General features: G+C 42.6%; 1 protein-coding gene across 1 annotated transcript in view; it reads right to left on the bottom strand.

The window, feature by feature from the left end:
* The window catches only part of LOC146808529 (vomeronasal type-2 receptor 26-like), a 47,536-nt gene extending 31,245 nt beyond the window's left edge, over positions 1 to 16,291 (bottom strand). The window contains exons 1-2 of the mRNA XM_085623980.1: positions 16,247 to 16,291; positions 5,141 to 5,368 (exon numbers count right to left, since the gene is read on the bottom strand). Of these exons, the coding sequence (XP_085480106.1) occupies positions 5,141 to 5,368; positions 16,247 to 16,291 (273 nt within the window). The remainder of the gene's footprint in view (positions 1 to 5,140; positions 5,369 to 16,246) is intronic.
* Positions 16,292 to 17,710: the final 1,419 nt, after the last annotated feature.

Below are 17,710 nucleotides of genomic sequence, written 5' to 3' on the forward strand. Positions count from 1 at the left end.
AGTTGACTGGGGCATTTCTTAATCCAAGGGCATCACAGTAAACTAGTAATGCCCATCTGGGGTTGAGAATGCTGATTCCTCTTTTACTTCAGGGGTCAGACCCATATGCCAGTACTCTGATGTGAGATCAAAAGTACTGAGATATTTGGCTACCCCTGACCTGTCAACTAGCTCATCAGCCCTAAGAATTGGGTGTGCATATGTTTTGGTTACTGCATTGAGGCCCCTATAGTCCAAACCAAACCTCAACTTTTTTTCACCCTGGGTGTGAGGTTTGGGGACTAAGACAACTGGGCTGGCCCAGGGGCTCTCTGAAGGATCAAGGACTCCCAATTCCAGCATCTTGCATACTTAGCTTTGAAGCTTTCCTTAACATGATCACATTCCCTGTAGAGTTTGTTGTTGTCACCAGTGTCCACATCATGTGTACACCAGCTAGTCTGACAAGAAGAAGAGCTCAGCAATCCAATTTAGGACTTGCCAGCAATCAGTCTGCTGTTGCGTAGTGAGTGTGTCTTGCAAGACCACTCATTCCACTGACCCATTGTTCCTCGACCGCACCCCGGACAACCGCGCAGCACACAAGGACGCCATCCGCTGACACCACCAGCTCATCGGAACAGCCAAGAGATCGTCCTTCAAACCCACCTGGATAACAATGCACACGACAGCAAAGAGCTCTTCAAGATAGTGAGGGAACTCTCCAATGCCAATGCCAACACCAACGAGATCACGCCTTCGCAAGACCTGTGCGACTCATTGGCCACCTTCTTCCATCACAAGATCACCGACATCTACGACAGCCTCAACACCTCCTCCACCCCAACCGCACCAGGACCCACACCCAACGCCACCTGCACCACCCGACTGACCTCCTGGGCACACGTCAACGATGACGAGACGCACAAGATCATGACCTCCATCCACTCAGGATCTCTGGCCGACCCATGCCCACACCACGTATACAACAAAGCCGCCGGAACCATTGCCCCCCATCTGCGGAAAGTCATCAACTTCTCCTTCGACACAGCAACCTGCCCGGAAAGCTGGAAACATGCCGAAATCAATGCCCTCCTCAAGCAACCCAAGGCGGACCCCAAGGACCTCAAGAACTTCCGGCCCATCTCCCTGCTCCCGTTCCCGGCAAAGGTCATCGGGAAAATCGCCAACACTCAGCTAACCCGCCACCTAGAGGACAACAACATCCTTGACTCATCCCAGTCTGGATTCAGAAGGAACCACAACACAGAGACAGCCCTCATCGCCACCAGACGACATCAGACGCCAGCTGGACAACGGCGAATCCTCTGCCCTCATCCTCCTGGACCTGTCAGCCGCATTCGACACTGTCTGCCACCGCACGCTAAAAACACGCCTCCAAGAAGCCGCTATCCAAGAGAAAGCCCTCGACTGGACCACTTTCTTCCTCTCCGGATGAACCCAGAGAGTCTGCATCCTGCCCTTCTGATCCAAAGCCACCGACGTCATCTGCGGCGTTCCCCAGGGATCCTCCCTCAGCCCGACGCTGTTCAACGTCTACATGGCACCCCTCGCACAAGTGGCCCGCCGACACAACCTTAACATCATCTCCTATGCCGATGACACCCAACTCATCCTCTCCCTCACCCAGGACCCAGACACCACCAAAGCCAACCTCCACGAGGGAATGAACGCCGTCGCTGAGTGGATGCAGAATAGCCGCCTGAAGCTGAACTCGGACAAGACGGAAGTCCTCATACTTGGCCCCACCCCATCCGCGTGGGACGACTCCTGGTGGCCGACCACACTGGGAACCCCCCCAGTACCCACGGACCACGCACGCAACCTGGGATTCGTCCTCGACTCCTCTCTCTCCATGTCCAAACAGGTCAGCGCCGTCTCCTCCTCCTGCTTCAAAACCCTCTGCATGCTTCGCAGCATCTACAAGTGGATCCCCACGGAGACCAGAAGAACAGTAACCCAGGCCCTCGTCAGCAGCAGACTGGACTACGGCAGCGCCCTCTACGCAGGAATCCCAACCAAACACCTAAAACGACTACAACGCATCCAAAACGCCTCCGCCCGACTGATCCTCAACGTCCCTTGCCGCAACCACATCACTCCCCACCTGAGAGACCTGCACTGGCTCCCTGTCGACAAGAGGATCACCTTCAGGCTCCTCACCCACGCACACTAATCCCTCCACAACACTGGACCAGCCTACCTGAACAACAGACTCAACTTCTACACCCCCACCCGCCAGCTCCGCTCCGCCAACCTTGCCCTGGCCGCTGTCCCACGCATCCGACGCACGACCTCCGGCGGCAGATCCTTCTCCTTCCTCGCCGCCAAGACCTGGAACGCCCTCCCCACCCACCTACGGCAGACCCAAGACCTGCTCACCTTCAGTAAACTCCTCAAGACCTGGCTCTTTGAGCAGTAGCATCCCCCCCCCCTCCCAGCGCCTTGGGACCCCCACGGGTAAGTAGTGCGCTTTATAAGTTTCTTGATTGATTGATTGATTGTTAGGTTTGTGTGAGAGGAGGTCAGGTAGAGGTTCACTCTGCTTCCTGATCCTCATCTCTGACCACCAGCATGGTCACATCAGCCCTGTCATGATAGAGTGTAAGGCAGTTGAAATGGATGACCCTCTTGTGGTTCCTGCAAGTGCTGAGGTCCACCAGATATGTGACCTCCCCTTTTCTTTCTAGGATAGGGTAGGGCCCAGTCCATTTTCCCTAGATTCCCTAAGTTCCACATGTTCAAAAAGCTACACCTTCTGCCTTGGTTAGAACTCCACCACGGCAGCCCTTTGGTCATACTAGAGCTTCTGGAGCTTTTGCCTGGCCTCAAGGTATTTGTCAGCTTTTTTCATGTACTGAGCCATTCTGGAATGAAGGCCAAGCACATACTCCACAATGTCTTGTTCAGGTTATTTGAGAGGCCTCTCCCATCCTTCCTTCACAAGACACAATGGTTGTCTTACAGAACAAACATAAGTTCAAAGGGAGAAAACCCCACTCCCTTTTGTAGCACCTCTCTGTAGAAGAAAAGCAGGCAGGTAAGCTATCCCAATTACTTTTGGGTTTTTAAGGGAGTCTACTAATCATACCATTCATCAAGCCCATTTATCTGTGGGTGAAATGGGGTAGTGAGCTTGCAGGTCACTCCACATTCAGCCCACATGTGTTTCAGGTAACCAGCCGTGAAGTTTGTACCTCTGTCAGATAACACCTCCTTAAGAAAGCCCACTCTGGTAAAGATACCAACAGGATCCTTACCACTGTAGGGGCAGTGGTAGTCCTTAGGGGAATTGCTTCAGGATACCTGGTAGCATGATTCACTACTACTAGTACACATCTGTAGCCTGAGGCTATTTGAAGGTCAAGGGGACTGACAATGCCAAACCCTGCCCTTTCAGAGGGAACCCCAACCACTTTAAGTGGAATTAAGGTGCCTTTAGGTAGCCACTTGTCTTGCAACTTGCTTGACAGGTGGCACAGGAGTCACAAAACTCCTTCACTTTCTGTGACATACCTAGCCAGTGGAAGTGGTTCACCAAACTACTCCAAGTTTTGGTCTGGCCAAGGTGCCCAGCTAGGTGGATGTCATGGGCCAATGTGAGGAAAGACTATCTAGACTGCTGAGGTACTACCACTTCCTAGTAGCACCAGGTTTGGGGTCTCTTACCTCAGTGTAACTTAGTCAATGTTCTCAATAGGTCCTGTGGGAGCCACTGACATCTCCCTTTTCCTGATCAGAAGTGTGCTGTCTCAGGCCTTCAAGAGTGGGATTGTTTCTCTGCCCCTGGCACAGATCTTCTCCAGAGGGTCCCGCTGGGCCCAAGAGCTCTGCTATGCAAAGCCCACGCTCCTGGGGCTCAGTTCCCTCCAGGGCTGACAGGTCTCCCTTAGGAGAGGGTACAGGGTCTTGGGTTTGTTTTGAAGTTAGCTTTCCATGCTTCCTAGCCTTTTCTTTTGGAAAGGTTCAGCTATAATGTCAGGCTCCAAATCTTCATTTTCAGTTTAGGCTTTACACTGTGCTCTGGTTTTCACCCACACCCATTCAGGTATACCCAGCATGGCTGCATGAGTTTTCTTTTCGACCTCAGCCCATGTAGAGGACTCCAGATCATTATTGCCTAGCAGACATTGTACATGAATTTTAGAAGATATCACCAACTTTTTGCCATGTCATTGGAAGTACCCTTGTCTGATTATCAGCATTGAGGAATGTATATGTCTCATCAGTCAAGTACTGTTCTGATGACACCAGTTGATCGGCCACAATGATGACACTAGCACCAGTGTCTTTCAGTGCTTCAACTCTAACCCCATTGATATGTGGCTGTTGTTTGTATCTCACCGTGTTACTGGACCAGACAGCCAGGGTACCTACATCCACCCCACCCTCTGAAACTAGAGTTGTGTTGGTCTGCTCCTTGACATGGTCATCGTAGGGGTTATCTAATAAGAAGGATGGTGAGGATGAGGAAGGAGAGCGGACATGTGGAGGAGAAGGCAGCCAAGGCAGGTAAGTGCCTTTTATTAAACAATATAATTACTTTGGGAGGGGGGAGGGAGCTGGGTGGAGTTCCACAGAGTTGTTTTCCAACTCCGTGAAACTCCACGTAGAGGCAGTACACCTGCTTCGTCCGGGGTTAGTTTTATACATATTGCAGGGGGGCAGAACATGACAGACACTATATATTCTTTAAGGTTGTTTCAGGGTTTCCTTGATTAATGTCACATTATTCATGTTCAACTCCATTGCCCTGAAGAAAGGTTCTGTGATGCCTGAACTCTTTGGAACACATCATGGAATCTTGTTGTTGCACGTTCAGATACAACAACAAAAAATCCCTTTAATGGTTTGTATTGATTGCTTGGAATACCTGAATTTATTATCAAAAATAAAAAACTTGAAGTCTAAACAAACTGTATTACACATTCAAACAATTACTTTTGATTCTTACATTTGGATTCTGTCTGGATGAGGTCCCCCCAAGGGGAGTGTCAGAAAATCTGTAAACTGGTTAGAAACACAGCATCTATCATAAATACTGCTATGACACTTCAGCATCCATCAATAAGACAAAGGTTATTTAGATTTGTGGTGCTACTGCTTTTTTACATGCCTGTACTCATACCAATAATCTCACCTGAGAAGACCCATCGCTCCACAGGATGGCGGTAGTGTTGACGATGATGTCTTCACCTTCTCGTGCAGTTGGGTCTAACTTTCCTACTTTTACAAGCTTGAATTCATCATTTTGAGATATCTGCACATTCAGTATGTCGCTGGTTGCTGGGGCGTCTCCATTTGCATCAAAGAAAATTTCTGTTCCTGTGTTTGTCTTAAAGTGCAGATTTTTCAGATAGTGAAGGATCTGGTGATTAAGAGCAGTATAGCAAAGCACTGTATACATCCATCTAAAAATATCCTTACAAACATTTAAACAGACACCTTTAGTGCAAATATAGATGTATTGCTTCATTGATTTAACACAATTGTGAACCAACTTTTTTTAAATATTCATTTTATAGAATCAAATATTATTTGCAGATTATTCAAAACTAAATTATGTCCTGCTGGGCAAACAGGATCAACTTGTCTAATTACCAAACCAATGTCTATCAACAAACCAAAGATTACAGGGATGTTATAGTTGGGCTCACTCATACAAACCAGAGAAATCTCAGCAGTTCTAGTTACCTGACCTAACTATAACTTACGTCCCCTCAGTACACTGGTTATCACCTCATGTAGTACATCACTCATGACATGGTCAGTGACCTCACTGATGACATCACTGATGAAATAAAAAAAAAAGTCATTTATTTAACACAATTGAAAAACTTTTTTAATATTCATTTTATTTATTAAAAATGATTTGAAGATTATTAAAAAAATCAAGCAGGATGAACAGTATCAACTTGCCAAATTACCTGGCCAATGTAAATGAACAAAAATTAACTAAATAGTTTTGAAAAAAAGGAACTGATCTTTACCTCAATGTGGGCCAAAAGTACAAGAGATATTCAAATATATATATATATATATATATATATATATATATATATATATATATATATATATATATATTACCTACTGGCATTAGGAACTATTTTCCATAGGAAATCCGCAACATTCTATTCCCAATAAGTCTGGCGCCGGTTGACGAATCCTCGTGAAATTTTCCAAACTTTTGGCCAGCTCCGCTCCTACCCTGAAAGTTTTGTCGTGATTAATCATTTGGGGGCCGAGAAAAAAGGGGGTCCCAAAATGCGTTTTCCCCATGCAATTTCCCATAGGATCTGTTGTCGCAGCTACAGCCCGAACTGCTGAACGGAATGACACCAAATTTGGCAAAGCGGTAGTCCTCAGTTCAGACTTGTGCCTTTTGCATAAATGGTGAGAATCCGTTCAGTAGTTCCTGAGAAAATTAGAGTTAAAAGTACATAAATATCTATGGCCGTGGAGGATCCGCTGACTGTACACGCACCGTACGCGCACCCTCCCCGAACCGAGCGTGCCCCCTCCCGATCGCACGCTGAATGCTAATTGGCTGTCGAGTGTCTCTCTACATTCGAAACCAAGAACTGTTGGCAGCCATTTTCTGCCTCGGTAGAAGCGAGGCTGAAGAAGCAAGGGGAATAAGTATGTAAAACATATAAAGGGGGCAGAGTGGAAATACTCTGACCCTCTAGAGGTGCTTAGGGGGTCTCAGAAAGACCCCCTGGGGCTCCCTTTATTTAAAAAAAATGGCGAAATGCACGCACGGTGCGCGCATCCTATCGCGTTGGGTGCGCGGATCCACGGAATTTTGTTTAAAAAGACAAGAAATCTTTGGTTGTATGACTACTTTGTACACTGAAAAGTAGGGTGTATATTTCTGTTTTTTAAAGGTATGATTCTTATTGGTTAACAAAAACAGATTGTAAGGAACATTATATATAATTAGCTCATATGTTGAAAAGTCAAGCACACTTCCTCTCTTGTGTAAGAACATTGTGTGCTGAACTTCTGACCTGTGCGCTTAGTGCAGTGTTCCATGACCTGTTTCTATGGTAACAGGCAGAAGGCAGATTGGGGGAAGGGTTGAAATGTATTTCAGTTGGAAAGGGTTGAAATGTTTAACCAATAGAAATGTGCGTTTGCTTTTGAGTTTATGTGTGAAGGATTGTGATTTGATGTTTACATGTATCTGTGTGGAAAATGTAAGGGAAACTTGTCCATTCTTTGTTTTTGCTGAGAGGTGCACAGTGCAGAGATTCTGTAAAAGAAAATATGGTGAGTGACTGATATACTTCTTAATCTACAAAAGAACTTGAAAGATGAGTTATTTAATTGTGAGGGGATGTATGTAGACTATTTTGATTTTAATCAGACTAATGTATTTCTCCTGCTAAAGTGTAGGGAGTACTTTTTTCTCTACAATCTTATTGACAGTGTGTGTGCATGTAGAAACTATTCTGTGATAAGCATTTGTGTTTTTCATGTGTTTGCAGACAGATAACTGTGCTGTTTTTATATTTTGGTAGAATTAGAAACCAGTCATTGTTTATGAATTTGTGAAATATGTTATGTTATGTTTCTAGACTAAAATGTAGTACTATTTCTAGATGAAGAAATGTGTTTTGGTATAGTGCAAGGGATAGTGTTGTTTGTCTAGAATCACACAGTGAGTCTGTGTGCATTTGGGAACCACTGTGAGAGAAGTATTTGGTAACATCGTGTATTTGCTGACAGATAACTGTTTTAACCTGTCATGTTGTGAAGTTTTAGTAGTATTAGAAGACAGTTATGGCTTATGATTTGATTAAATGAGTCCGGCTTTGACAGAAAAGTGCAGTCCTGAAATATGTAGATTGTGTGCAGTTCCCTTACCACTTGCACTGTAGTGAATGAGTTTTGGTAAACTCCTAGGGATAGTGGTGCTTGTCTAGAATCACAGTGTGAGTTAGTGTGTATTTGGGATCACTGTGAGAGAAGCATTTGGTGACATCATGTATTTGCTGACAGATAACTTTTTTAAAACCTGTCATGTTGTGAAGTTTTAGTAGCATTAGAATCCAGTCTTTGCTTATGTGTTGATTAAATGAGTCATGCTTTGACACTAATGTGCTGTACTTGAATATGTAGATTGTGTGCAGTACCATTAACTCTTCTAGACTAGTGAATGAGTTTTGGTAAACTCTTAGTATAGTGTTGATTGTCTAAAATCACACTGTGAGTCTGTGTGCAGTTGGGTAAGGATTGTGAGAGAAGCATTTGGTAACATCGTGTATTTGCTGACAGATAACTCTTTTAAAACCGGTGATGTTGTCAAGTTTTAGTAGCATTAGAAGCCAGTCTTTGTTTATGCTTTGATTAAATGAGTCAGGCTTTGACACAAAAGTGCAGTCCTGAAATATGAAGATTGTGTGCAGTTCCCTTACCACTTCCACAGTAGTGAATGATTTTTGGTAAACTTCTAGGTATAGTGGTTGTTGTCTAGAATCACACTGTGAGTCTGTGTGCATCTGGGAACCACTGTGAGAGAAGCATTTGGTAACATTGTGTATTTTAAAACCTGTCATGTTGTTAAGTTTTAGTAGCATTAGAAGCTAGTCTTTGCTTATGCATTGATAAAATGAGTAAGGGTTTGACACTAAGGTGCAGTACCATGTACTATTCTCTTCACTGTGGCAGAACTGAAAAGTTTTACCTAAGCACTATCCTAAAAGTAGTCTGATTATTTAGTCAGTTTCTAAGTACCAAATAGATTGATTCAAATGTCTATGCAGTATGCATGTAGTGTTCTAAAATACTATACACTTGTCTTTTACACCTTCAATTCCCTAGTCAGTATCCATACACTTCCAGGAAACACCCTGTCACTCACTTTGCAGTCCTCTTGTGACCCATTCAACACCATGTACTAATCCATTCACTGTGCCAAAACCCAAACACTTATAAATTCACAAAGACACTCTCTTTCCAGTACTCTAATGATTCAGTCACTGCCTAAGTATTCATGAGTCAGGCCTTAGCACATGGACTCTTCAAACCCCTATCCACTATGCATGCAGTCCTCTAACCACCTACACACTTGTCTTTCACACCTTCAATTCCCCAGTCAGTATCCATACACTTCCAGCAAACACCCTGTCACTCCCCTTGCACTCCTCTAGTGAATTTATTAAGCATCATGTACTAATCCATTCACTGCGCCAAACCCTAATAAATTCACCCAGGCACTCTCCTTGCAGTACTCTAATCATTCAGTCAGTATCCAAGTACTCATCCAGTGACCTAGGCCTTAGTATATGGACTGCTTCAAACCCCTATCCACTATGCCTGCAGTCCTCTAACCACCTACACAATTGTCTTTCACACCTTCAATTCCCTAGTCAGTATCCATACGCTAAGCGACATTTCTCCTATTATCAAGAATGTCGCTATCCCTGTTAGAGACAAAAAAAGCAGCGCTAACCGCGGTTAACGCTGCTTTTTTACGTCTGGTATTTTTCTGACTTAGCCATGATATCCTATGGAAGGAGGATATCATGGCTAAGTTTGCCTGTCCCTATCAACAAGGTAACGTGAGATTATCGCTGGGTTTCCAGCGATAATCTCACGTTAGCCTGTTAGCGTGAGGATTTTTATCGCTATTGAGATAAGCGTTGCTAATAGCACGCTATCTCAGCGATAAAAATTCACGCTAGCCGGGGATAATTATCCTAGCGCTAAGTGCGCTTAGAGATAATTATCGCCGGTTGTTGTTGATATGCGCCACAGTCAGTTAGCATGTAGAGTTTTAGTGAGGTAGGCTTTAGGGCATGAACTGCTTCAAAGTAGTATACACTATGCATGTAGTGTTTTAACCATTGTCACACTTGTGGTTCAGGGACATAGTTTCTTAGTCAGTATTTATATAAAATGTGTTTGTACAGTAATGGAATAGTATAATTTTGAAAGTTATTAATATACATTTATTTGTGATTCTTTTTTACAGATACAGAACAGGAGTGTTTCTCATCTGTTTGCACTCTTCTTGTGCAAGATTGTTTGGATGAAGGGTCCTTAGGTGTTTCATCATACTTGCTGTGCCGCATGAGTATTTTTTGTTAGGATCCCCTCGTAACAGAACTCTTTTGAAAATCTTGTGCATGAGAAAGGTGGTATTGGTCTTTGTTTGCCCCTCAAGAAAAGTAGAAAATTTCCACATCACTGAAGAAAAACGTTGTGGGCGTGGTGCATCCTCCAAAAATTCAACTTTAGATTTGGTGAATATTTTATAGTGACATCATTTACAGTTTTTGTAAGTTAAAGTTAAAAAATGTTGTTAGCTGTGCATTTTATATTTCTGTGATTTGGATTTTGAGAATGGCATGTTGTTTTTTTTTTAACAATCTTTGAGATTGTGTTTTTTTTGCCCGCTGTTAAGTGATGAGTACGATTGAAATCACTATTTTTAATGAAATTTAATATATTCTGAGAACAGCAAAAAAGGCAAAAAAATGACTTTGTGGAAATTATGCTGTGTTGTAAAAAATGTATTATTACATGTTATAATTTTTTTTTCCTTTTCTTTCACAGATCCAAATTTTAAAATAAGCAATTTATATGAATTTATATTTGAATGAAAAACAGAAAAAAATGTATACCATTTTTTATTCCTATTACTGTGAAGGTAAGTTTAACTAAGTCTCAATATGCAGAATGAAGAGGCCTGCAAGAAGCTACAAAGTTGAAACATGTTTCTAAAAACACTCTGTTTATGTAGTTTTGAAATCTGACTATAATCAGATAGCATGTGACCTGCAAAAAAAGAGATTTGAGGGGTTCATAATATTTCACCTTTCTAGCTGTTGAAGGACCACAATCATTTCAATCATTCTTCTTTGAACATCTTTGCAGACAAAACTCTGTGCTTACCTTCTATCATTCGCAAGGAAATTAAAACAGAAATATGTCACTTTTTGTAACATAGTTATTGTGCAAGATACTCTTTTATATTTACAAAGAGAGGAAAAGGCACTCTGTTCACTTTTTATACTCTATGTAAATATAACCTCATCATGAACACCACTTGTGTTGAAAGGGTGTTCTATAAGTGTTGTTGTGCATGATTGCACGTAATACTCATAGAACAAGACACATGTCTAGATTTATCAGAAATCATAAATCTCGATATGTGTGAAAATGCTGCACCATTTTAAATTTGGTGTAGGAAAGCACAACAAGGAGAATTGTTTTAATTTCTCCACATTTTTATATCTTCAATGCATGCTGAAATGTTCAGCATACATTGAAGAAGAAAAATGCATTTTCTCATTGTTTTTGTGCAGGAAGTTGTGTCTTCCTGCAGAAAAACAAACAGCACATGACACAGATATCCTTGCACTATGGTGCAAGGGTGCCTGTGTCACCACATGGCTGCATTTTAAGCAGCCGTGCAGAGAGAAGCATAGATTTGCAACATATTTATGTACATATGTTGCATCCCTGTGCTTCGGAAGTACTACAGCACACTGCAGTTAAAGAGGTTACTGTGTGATGCTGCAGCACTTCCTCATAGTTCTGCACTTATACATTCACCATACGCTACTAATGCATTCATTCAGTCAATTACATACTACACATACATTCAACTAAACTAACAAAGAAATTTAGGGCCATATGTAGGAAGCCAAATTGCGATCGCAAATGCTGAAATTCGCCGAATTTCGGCGTTTGCGATCGCAATTTGGGCAGTGTGCTATGTAGCACACAAAAACCCACACGCACAATAAGGAATCACAAAATTTGTGATTCCTTATTTTGCTAGTGCATTTAAGGAATCCCAAATTGCGATGTCTTAAATGCAATGTAGGAAGCACCCAAGTTGTGCAATTTTGGCTTAAGGAATCGCATATTACCACCAACCTCAGGTTGGTGGTAATTTGCGATTTCCTTGAAAAATGCACTTTTTTGCATTTTTCAAAGTGCCATGTGGCGCACATACATGCCCTTAGCGCATGTATGTGCGCCACATGTGCACACATGTTTATTTCAGGGGTGCAAAAGGGTGTCCTATTGACACCCTTGCAACCTTGAAATTGCATTCTCAATTTGCGATTCTCTAATTGAGAATCACAAATTGAGAATGTATTCCTATTCATTCCTATGGGCCTTCTAGCCCATAGGAATGAATGGCAAGGTATTCCTTATTTGCGAATCTCAATTTGGGATTCGTGAATAAGGAATAGGTGGGAATCGCAAAATATTTTGCAATCCTACCTACATTCTGTTTTGCAATTCTCTAATTGCGGTTCCCTAAAAATTGCAATTTGAGAATCGCAAAACACGTTTTACCTACATATGGCCCTTAGCTCTGTTTTTTGAACCAGGAAAGTTAGTTCTTACAAGAACTTCTTTTTTTCTTCTTTCTTCTTCTATAATTTTTTTTGGGTGTCCTGAACAATTTTTAAATTTTGGGGGGTTTTCTGCACAAAAAAACAACAAAAAAAACAACAGGAGAAACCAAACAATGAACTTCAGGGAACAATAAAAAAAAAAAAAAAAACTAGCAAATGTGACTTTCTTGCCGATGGCAGATCAGATCGATCGACTGCTCACCATAGCACAAAGTCTTATTGCACTTAGTGCAGAGCACTTTTAAAAATTGAAATTGAGTACGGATGTCCACGGTTTGGGCTGATGGATGCACTCTTGATGTGCTCGGCTGCGATGAGGTGAATGGCGCAGGAGCAGGAGTTTTCTCATCCGTCGGCACTCTTCTCGTGCAAGATTGTTTGGATGAAGGGTCCTCATGTGCTGCATCATACTTGCCGTGCCGCAAGAGTATTTCTTGTTAGGATCCCTCTCGATAGGACTCTTTTGCAAATCTTGCACGTGACCAAGGTGGCATTGGTCTTATTCTGCCCCTCTGGAAAAGTAAAAAATTTCCACACCACTGAAGAAAAACATTTTTTGGGTGGTGCCTCCGACAAAAATTCATCCTCAGAAGTATGAGGTGATGCAGGTGATGCCTGCTGCCCTGAAGCCATTTTTGGTTGAAAAAAGTTAGAGCTAAGAGTAAACTTAGTCTAAAAAATCTTCTTCTCTCCAAAGAGATGGTGCTCTAAAGAAGGTCAAAGAAGAATGATTGAAATGGGTGGGGTCTTTCAATAGTTAGAAGTGTAATGAACCCATCAAATCTCTTTTTTTGCAGGTCACATGGGATCCGCGCACCCTGCGCTTACGCAGCACGCACCCAGCGCGCATCCGCGAAATTGAATAACATTTTCTTATAGGATTAGATGTAAAAATATTTTAGTTTTAAGACTAGTTTAGAGTTTATCTTCAATTAATATTCACATGAAATACATACATATGTTTTTTTAATGTTAAATACTTCCCGGGATCCGCGCACCTACTGCGTCATAGACACAGATGACGCATTGCGGAAGCGCATAAACGTCATGTTACGTACATCGAATGTGTCGCGTATAGGCTGCGAGTCGCGTACCTGTCACATTGCGATCGCGCACTAAACACGTACCCAACTTGTACCATGCACGGATGCTATCACGTAGGGATCGAGAACTGTGCACATAGGGTGCGCGGATCCAAAAACATTGAAAAAAATATATAAAATACAGTTTTGAACATATAGTTAAAAAAATATTTTGAAAAATATAAAAAAAATGTTTGTAAAACCCATTAAGTTCAAATAACATTTTTTAATTTTTAAAAGAATTAATTGAAAAAATAAGTTTAAAAAATGGAGTTAAAAAAGTATTTTAAAAAAAAGATAATTAATGAAATTGACACGCTGAATTTGAAAAATATAGAAATCCAATCAAAATCATTAAACATGATATCTTCAGACATAAGTTATAGATAGGAATTAGCATTTAAAAAACCTTTAAAATTCACTGAAAAACCAAAGGTTTCATGCACGTTAAAGTTAGGAATTGGCATTTAAAAAACCTTTGAAATTCACTGAAAAAACCAAAGGTTTGAGGGGCGTTATAGTTAGGAATTGGCATTTAAAAAACCTTAGAAATTCACAAAAAAAAACATAGGTTTCAGGGGCGTTATAGTTAGCTGGACATTTTCCTCGTACAAAAGCCTAGAAATTCCCCGTTATAGTTAGTTCAGCTACCTATAACTCGCGCCCCCGCAATGCACTGCTGATGACGTCACATATTACATCACTCATGACATGATCAGTGGCATCACTGATGACATCACTGATGACATCTCAAATGACATCACTGATGACATCACTGATGACGTCATCCAGTGAGTCTGTGTTTCTGTAAAGTTTTAATATGTTTAATATATATATTGAAAGGCCTGTTGAAGAATCAGTGGGTGTACAAGTGTGTGAGTGAATGGATGATTTTCCAGGTGCGTAACTGACTCTATAAGTGAGTCATTAAATGTATCCTATGGTTTTTTTTGTGAATTTCTAAGGTTTTTTAAATGCCAATTCCTAACTATAACGCCCCTGAAGCCTATGTTTTTTTCAGTAAATATATATATATATATATATATTAAGCTCCCAGTTCCATTAGGTAATCGTCCCCATCACAGACGACAGCACTCACGGGGGAGAGTTCAAAAAATAATTTATTATTTGAACCCTGGGCAAAGACGCGTTTCGGCACTCAGCCTTCGTCAATTTCTGCAATGAAACGCGGCAGCCATTACACATTTAAAAGCATTTTCGATGTTTCCGGTGTAGAGACAGAAAACAGACTAAGCTTAGTTTGTCAACAAATCATAGCGCCATCTTTGAATGTCTCAGAGAAAAGGAAATAATGCAGTAATTCTGCCAGTATTCCATGTAGATATGTAAATACATTCTTATCACAATATATAATTGTTTTGATTTAGCCCACAGATGGGCATGCATGTACTGTCTCAAAATATACACCAGAACTATGAAGGACACAACAACATAGGGGAATCATACGTATATATATATATATAGTCTGCCGGCAGTCGCCAGTAGATAGTTAGGACCTAGTTTCCATAGGAAAAGCGTTTTTTCTTTTCCCAATAACTTTGGTGCCGGTTGACGAATATAAAACTTGTGGCCCGCTCCGGTCAGCTACCATCCTGAAAGTTTCGGGGTGATTCGCCAAGTGGGGGCTGAGAAAAAAACGGGGGTCCCAAAATGTGTTTTCTCGATGTTATTTCCCATAGAAAACTTTAGACACAACTACAGCCTAAACTGCTGAACAGAATTACACCAAATTTGGCAAAAAAGTAGCCCTTGGTTCAGAAAGAGACCTTTTTTTTAAATGGTGTAAATCCATTCATTAGTTCCTGAGAAATTCATAAAATAGAGGTAAAAAACTATTTTCCCATAGGAAACATCAGACACGGTTACAGCTGAAACTGCTGAACGGAATTACATCAAATTTGGCAAAAAGGTAGTGCTTGGTTTATAAAGCGACCTTTTTTTTTAAATGGTGTAAATCCATTCAGTAGTTTGAGATATTAAAGGAAAAAAATCTTTATATCTCTGGGCGGGACCTAACTACACAAGCACAGGCTTGGCTCTGTTTGGCTGCCAACACTTAAATCCAGGAAGTGTTGGCAGCCATCTTGGTGCAATGCTTTTTAAGTCTCGCCTAGCGATGCAGCACATGCACTGTAGACTACACAAACACCACTGCACTGCCCTAAACCCTAAAACACTACCCCATCACAACCCCCTACACTGCCCGAACACCAATGCTCTGCCCTAAACCCTGAAACACTACCCCCAGCATGTCCCCTACACTGCTCGAACACCACTGCTCTGCCCTAAACCCTGAAACACCACCGCCAGCATGACCCCTACACTGCCCGAACACCACTGCTCTGCCCTAAACCCTGAAACACCACCCCAGCACGACCCCCTACTTTGCCCGAACACCACTGCACTCCCCTAAACCCTAAAACACTACCCCCAGCACGACCCCCTACACTACCCAAACACCACTGCACTGCCCTAAACCACTACCCCAGTATGACCCCCTACACTACACAAACACCACTGCACTACCCTAAACCCTAAATTTATCTCAAGCACAACCCCCTACACTACACAAACATCACTGCACTACCCTAAACGCTAAAACACTACCAGCAGCATGACCCACTACAGTACACAAACACCACTGCACTACCCTAAACCCTAAAACACTACCCCATCACAACACCCTACACAACCCAAACACCACTGCACTACCCTAAACCCTAGAAAAGTGACCACCACCCCATGCCCAATCACCCTTACCTCCCACTCCTCTTGGTTCCTTTCACCTCGTGGTTCCTGCTTCATGTCGTCTTCGAGGGGCGGCTCACGTCGTTGTGAGGAAACAAAACCGCCTCTGTTTCCTTACAACGACATTGGGAATTGTTTGTGATTGGGAGGGCTGTACGAGTTGCGCTATTTAAATATTTAAACACTGCAGGCCATGGAACAGAGACAGCCATGGTGAGCATTTTGGACAATCTTGGGATGCGGGCGGACAGGTGTTAATCAGCAACTTTAACCGCATTTGACACGGTGAACCATACCATCCTCCTTGCAAGGCTGGTCTGAAAGCTCTGGGAGTGGCAGGTGTGGCACTGAGCTGGCTTATCATGTCCCTGGACAGTGACCACGTGGACTCCAAGGAAACTTTTCATGCGTGCATGAGAGAAATGGTTAATTGGTTGAGAGACAACTCGTTACAATTTAATAATGAGAAAACAGATATTCTGCACTGTAGGGTGGGTAGCGTACCATCAGTGCTACCAGCTGACTTTTGGTCCATACCCACAGTTGTTCCTTTGGTACCAGTGAGCACAGTACGCAATCTGGGGGTCAGCTTTAATGAGAAGCTGAATTTGGAATCCCATGTCAACAAACTGGTGGGAGGCTGCTATACACTTGTCCGGGGACTCCGTAAAGTGCTACCACTACTGCCAGCCCAGGCAAGAATCACAGTAGTTAGGAGCATTATTCGAGTTGCCTGACATACTGCAATGCCTGCTCCTGGAGTCTCCTGGATTGCAAGGCTCCAGGATATCCAGGCAGCAGCAGCGAACCTTGCACTGACAAGGGCACATTGTACATCACAACCTAGGTGTTGGCAGAGCTGCACTGGCTCCCGGTGACTCAAAGGATTTTGTTCAAATTCCTTTGTATAGTGTTCAAGGCACTTCATGGATGGGGGTCTAAACTGCTTCAGGGCACGTTTAAATGGTATGAACCTGCACGTAACCTCCGCTCCTCGACTGCTAATCTTGTCAGGATTCCTAGGTCAAAGAGAGTAACTCTGGGGGAGAAGAGCATTTGGCGTGGCAGCTGCCTGCCTTTGGAATCATCTTCCTTTGGAAATAAGGAGAATACAGGACCTGATGATGTTCTGTAGGAAAGTTAAGATGTAGCTCTTTCCTAAAGTATGATCTTCCGGCTCAGCACTGTAGCTTCACCCGCCAGCTTCTTTTCCGGTGTCTTAGCGCCAAAATTCCCGCAGGGTTACAGTGCGCTCTATAAATGTTAAAAATAAATAAATAAATAAACGACGTGGATCGTCTATAAAGAATGAGTAGTAATGACTTTGCGATGTACAAGGCATGCGTGGTAATGCATGCGTTGTAATGGTATCGCAAAGTAAAAAGTCATTGTAACGGCTGTTTACTGATCGAAGCTGGCCCCTGTTCTTCAGTAAGTCGGTTATTTGATAAATTAGGAGGAAGGAATGTGTTTTTT

Source organism: Triturus cristatus, chromosome 8 (genome assembly GCF_964204655.1).
Source record: "Triturus cristatus chromosome 8, aTriCri1.1, whole genome shotgun sequence".
Classification (NCBI taxonomy): Eukaryota; Metazoa; Chordata; class Amphibia; order Caudata; family Salamandridae; genus Triturus; species Triturus cristatus.